This window comes from Gymnoscopelus microlampas, assembly GCF_963454915.1.
Source record: "Gymnoscopelus microlampas genome assembly, chromosome: 15".
In the NCBI taxonomy this organism is placed as follows: domain Eukaryota; kingdom Metazoa; phylum Chordata; class Actinopteri; order Myctophiformes; family Myctophidae; genus Gymnoscopelus; species Gymnoscopelus microlampas.
The window spans coordinates 12,947,118-12,952,946 of NC_139952.1; the positions used below are offsets into that span (position 1 = coordinate 12,947,118).

A 5,829-nucleotide genomic window follows, 5' to 3' on the forward strand; every position below is an offset into this window, starting at 1 on the left:
GCGGTATGAGGATTCTACCACAGCCGAGACTGTCTCTATTTCTGTGCTGAATACACTGAATGTGCTGAAAATGTACCCTAATGTACCTCTGGTTGTCCCGCGAATCACAATTGTCGTGATTTATTTAATCACAAAACAGGAATAAAACCTCTTCTACCTGTCATGGTAGCCCACCAGCATGAATATCTCAGAATCTTACAATGTTTTAAAAGATCTGGCTTAAAAAAAATCAAATATGTATAATGTTTTTTTTTAAATGGCCATGCATTGGATATTAACTCATTAAAACCGGGAAAGCATCTGTGTCATTTTAGATCTTAACCACTTTAACCATTATTTTATACTTTGGCTATTCAAAAAGAGCAGATCTACAAGCTTATATACGAGCTTGTAGATCTGCTATTTTTGAAAAATCGTGAACATTTGTGCAAATCTTTGAATATGTATATTTTTAAAGCGGAGATTTTTTACTCAAATCTTTGATTCTGGGGGTCCCTGGAACAAAATATTTTGAGATGGGGGTCGGCGGCCAAATCAATTTGGGGATCCTTGACATGAAAAAGTTTTGAGCACCACTGATAAAGCAACATATGATTTTCTGAAAACTGTTAGGATTTAGAAGACATTTGTTGAGTCGGCCTCAGGTCTTAATGGGTTACATGTCGCACGGTGTTACACCTTCCCTTTGTCACTCAAACAAACACCGTGTTAATCCAGAACATGAGTTTATTTTACAATTGAGGGTAAAAGAATGTTTTCATGAATAGTAGCATTTTTCGAAGGGTTAATGATAAAACATTGACGTGTATCATTGAGCATTGCTTTTTTTCTTTTTCAATGTTATCTACAGTACCATGCATCAGAGAAGATGCCTGTAAAATTCTATTATTTATAAACCACATTGAGGGACCTACTTTTCATTGAAAAAAACGGACATTGTGGTCCTATGGTATTCTGCGTCGCTATACATTTTTCCCGTATTTGTCTATAAAATAATATAAAAAATGCACACCGTACAAAGAATGTTGAACTGTAAAGAGCAAGATATGAGGTACATGTATACATACTTGCTGATTATTCATACAATTATACGTTTTAAACTTCATTAATTTTACAACTGAAGCTGCACACGATCATAAAATCGGTACCAAAGCAAATACTGTACATGTTGAAACAACCATAAAATAATACACTAGTGAAGAAACAAAGATGCTGAAATAGCTGAACATATTTTTGTTATAATTTCTGTAATTCAACAGCTAATATGAAACAATATTATAGTTGCTAAAAGATCATTATATTCCCCCAATATTGCAATGTCAAAGTAATCAGGGGAAGTGCAAGCCCAAGGAGATGGTGCGGAGTTATTTTGACCCATTTACACTTCCTTAAAGTGCTGAAATCATCTTCATTCTTTCAGAAAACAATCTCCTAACATGATTTCATTTGCTATACACCTTCATATAAACTTTAGCCTCCCATATTTTGGTTAATAGGGATAACAATTTGGTCAACGTGGATCAAATTTCAACTTAACACAATCATCTCATTTGCTTTACATAAAACATGCACAAACTTGTCTCTTATAAATAATAGCCAAATCCTGTGTTGAAATATAAAAAACAAACAAAAAACTAAATCAGAGATCAAAATCAGAGCATGGTCCAGTTTTAAATCAAACAGCTGACCTATTTCAAAGGCTCAGATAAGATGCAGTGCAGTAAGAAAGCAACAATCAGTCATGACTATATAGTGCCATGGCTGCCTCAACAATTTGCTTATTGTCCGACCGTATCAAAACTAAACTCATACTAGTTAGCTTTGCATCTTCTGTGGTGAAGGCCCTTAACAATATGGATCATGTATTGATTCATTCAGTGGTATCAAAGCTACCATATTTCCGTTCAAATGTCTGTGTAACGACAATACAGTTGTGGCACTATTTTGTAATGACGGACTGTAGCTTAGAGATATAGTGCAACAGTAATCTGTCATGCGGTCAGCTTTGTCCACCGTTATTATTTATCATACTTGTCCAACTCTTTCACAAAGATGAGATGGTCTTCTGGCGACTTCCCATGTGTTTTGCAAAGGTGCAACTTAATTGCATGCTTGCTCAAAAAGGTCCGATTGCACAGCTTGCACTGATATATTGAGCCAGTGTCTTCTTCTGTAAGTCCGAGTGAACCGAAAGACTTGTCTGCTATTCTGTTAACTGCCTGCTGCTCGCCTACAAAGTCAATGGTAATCTTGGAGAGGTCCTTGAGGGTAAAACCGAGGTGGGATTCCAGATGGTTAATATAGGAGGAGGGAGTCCTAAATTGGGACGCACAATCGTTGCACAAAAACAGAGGCTGGCCAGAGTCGATATTTTTTAGGAACTTTGTGCCCCCTGTCCGCCGCAGCTGGTATTTTACATTGGCCAGCCAATGTGATATAGTAGTCATAGAAAGACCAGTGAATTTGCAGATGTGAACACGTTCTTGTGGTCCCAGGTCAGTTATCACAAACTTCCCATCGGGCGTCTCCCGGAGACTAGAGACAAACTGAGCCTGGAGAATGAGGAGGTGCTGAGGGTTCCAGTTGGACTGTCGGCCTTTCCGTCTTTGAATGGGGGACAGCTCCTCTAACCCATCGTCCAGGATGCTGCCGTCCAGGTCTGATTTCTCAGACACAGAAGACGGGGTTGTGGACTTTGGCGTCAACCGCCCGGTCAGATTCTTCACCATGTCTGAAATGTCCATCAGCGCGTTCTCCCGCAAGGGCGGGGGTGTCGTGGATTGTGAATAGTTATTCGGAATGGATCGGCCGCTGCTGTTCACACTGCTGCTGTTCTGTGTGGCAGCGGTACCGTTGGCTGTTCCCCCGTTTGTGTTTTTGGATTTGGTCAAGTCCATAGGCTGATCGTCGTCATCGTCGTGGTACAGATTCAGCGCCTCCACTTGCTTGGCCTGCGTTGGTGAGTTGAGTGGAGCGGAGCTGCTTATGGGCTTCTCCATTATGCTGCTGTTGAGCTTGTACAGCATTGCGAACGGGTCTATGAAGGGCGTGGCCGCCTTTGAGGCTTTGCCTAAGTGGTTGTTCATGATGGACTGTAATGCGCTGAGGGGGTTGACGAGAGGATGTTCGGGCGAGTGATCGGTGATGATGCCTAAGCTATTACAGCCATTGCTGACTGGCATTTTTGGTGCGCTAGTTTCACTCTTGACTTGTATATCTGTTTTACCGTCTGCCGTCTCTCCGTCTCTGCCTCTCGACTCGGCCTGGTCCTCTGGGACACCGACGTTCACCGGCTTAGATGGGTTTTCTGGTTTGGGTGAAGCCCTTTTGTCTTTAGGTATCGGTGACGGAGACTTGGTAGACCTGGACTTACACTTATTCTCGGAGGGCTTCTCCTCTCTTTCCTTTTTCACCGAGCTATTCCCCGTCACCTTCTCCACCAGCTCCTCCATGGCCAGCACATTGCTCTTGTGGTTCAGCGGTGGAGAGGGGCTATTTGGTGAGTGGATCAGAGCACTCGAATCGGACGACAGCGCTTTCAAGTTGCTGGTGCTGAACAAAGGCTGAACTGTGGGACAAGAAGGCAAGGACGACTTAATTGACCCGTGGAGCTGGTAGGCAGCATGGATGCTGGGGTATCCACCACCCCAGGTCGGTGTCCCTGTCTGGGCCTTGCTGATTGCACTGGATACTGTGTTCTCTAAGGACTTTAGGATATCCAGGCCACCTTTAGGTGCTTCCTCCAAATCCTCTTCTCTGAGATACTGGTATGATCCGGCTTTTACCGGTTTCTCACTTTTGTCGGATGGATCTTCTCTCTCTTCTTTTATTTTCCTTTCCGGCTCCCTCACTTTTGTTATATCCTCCTCGGTTTCTCCCATCCTTTCTTCTCTTCTCTCCTCAGGGGTTGAAGGCTGCAAGGGGGAATCTGGCTGTGACTTCACACTGGGGGTCCCACAGGGAGCTGGGAGCCGCGTAGTGGTTGGTGGCAGGGGAATCGACTGGAATTTCTCCTCAACGATGGGGTCAAATACCAACTGCTTACCCTTTTTGGAGGCTGAGTTGGTGACTTTGAGAAAGTGTCCGGTGACCATCATGTGGGCCGTCAGTTGTTGCAAAGTGTCATGTGAGCTTCCACACTCCATGCATTTCAGAATTTGTGCCTTGCGCGCCTCAAACTGCCACGTGTAACTGGCACCGTTTTGGTAACCGTATCGATTATTGGCTGTGACGTATGGATTGACCAGTTTTTGGTCTTTGTGGGTCTCCCCCAGAAGTATGCCAGATGTGACAGACTCCGGTGAGCTTGGGTTTACCAAGTCCTGAAAGGCTCTTTTTTTGGTTGGTGGCACCAGCTTTGCGGCGAGGGCTGGCATGGGTTCTTTGAGAGGCACTTTCTGATAATGTTTCGTTTTGATCATGTGGACACTCAGGTCTTGCAAGGACTCGAACGAGTGGCCGCAGTACATGCATTTAAGAACCTTCTGGGCGTCTTCTTTGCCTTCCATCTCCATCAGCGAGCGCTTGCGAGGCTTGGACCACCTCTTGCCGCGGTCGTCCTCGGTGTCCTTGTTGTCGTCCCGGTAGTGGCCACTCTCGTTCATGTGCACGGTCAGACCCACCAGCGTGTCATAGGCTCCGCTGCAGTCCTTGCATCTGAACTTGCTGGCGCCGGTAAACACTGGCCCATAGAGCTTATTGTTCTGTCTGTAGAGTTGCACCGTGCTGAAGAGGCTCGGCTCCGGGAGGAGGTGATATGGAGTGTGTTGGAAGGTCTTGGCCAAAGCTGCCTGGTGCCAGTCATAGGCCACGCCTCCTGCGTTGCCAGAGCTAACACTGCTGCCATTGTTGTTGCTGTTGTTGTTGGATGGGGTACTCGCTGTGGTACTGCTGGTGGTGGTGCTAGCAGGGGCTGGCGCAGTACTGCTACTACAGTGGTTCTTCACTTGGTTGTGACCCTGGCTGTGGCTGTTGTTCAGGAAGCCGTTGCTGCCTTTGTGGTGGCTCCCGTTGCTGTTGCCTCGAAGACTGGTCCCTTGTTTGCTCTTGATCATGTCCAGGGCGATGCTCGACCAGGAGGCGTCGGAGATCAGGTTTGCATAGACGGCTTTCATTTGTGCCAGGCTGTCCTGCAGCGAGAGGTTGTTGATGGAGTCTGTGCTACCCCCGACGACCTGCATGTCCTCCACCTTGTCTTGGACATCCTTGAAGGGGGAAGTGGTCTTGAGGTCCGCCAGCTGATCACTGGTGTCGCTGAGCGGAGAGGCGTAGCCGGCGTCCGGGTTGGTGCCATTGCTCAGCGGAGAGTTCTGGCAGCTGAACTGATCTCTGGCGTCGTCGTCGTCATTGAACAGGTACTCTGCGTCTTGGCCGTCGAGAGAAAGGCCGTCATCCAGTAGGTGCTCCTCCTCGTTGATCTTATCGGCCTTAAATTCTTCATCTTCAGGCCCATAAGCTGAAAAATAAAGAGAGAACAGAGGGGGAAAAATGAAGTGAGTCGTTTGTCATTTAATATTTGCAGACATATCTACTATAAAGGCACCAATAGACTGGTTATGTTTGATTTTGCCTAGAAGTTTCTGTCTCTACAGTGGTCTGCTTAATTGTTTCTTTGTGTGTGTGAGGGCAGCGGAGCCGCAATAATTCCAAAGAGATTGTTGTCAATAGTCCTGGTAGAAGACACGGGTTTGCAATAATACAGTGGCAAACATCCATATCTTGACAATGATAGATAGTCCCCTTCAGTGCACAGCCTAATGAAGGTATTGAACACTACAGCTCAGCAAGGCTAGAGAGCACGGATGAGCTGCAGGAATATTTCTCCTTGTT

At 45.8% G+C, this 5,829-nt stretch overlaps 1 protein-coding gene across 1 annotated transcript; it reads right to left on the reverse strand.

Annotated features, from left to right (window-relative positions):
- Positions 1 to 777: 777 nt before the first annotated feature.
- Positions 778 to 5,462, reverse strand: tshz1 (teashirt zinc finger homeobox 1; the record flags this gene model as incomplete). Its single annotated transcript, XM_084080957.1, has 1 exon — positions 778 to 5,462. A coding segment is annotated over one exon (3,444 nt), but the record flags the coding sequence as incomplete, so codon positions are not given.
- Positions 5,463 to 5,829: the final 367 nt, after the last annotated feature.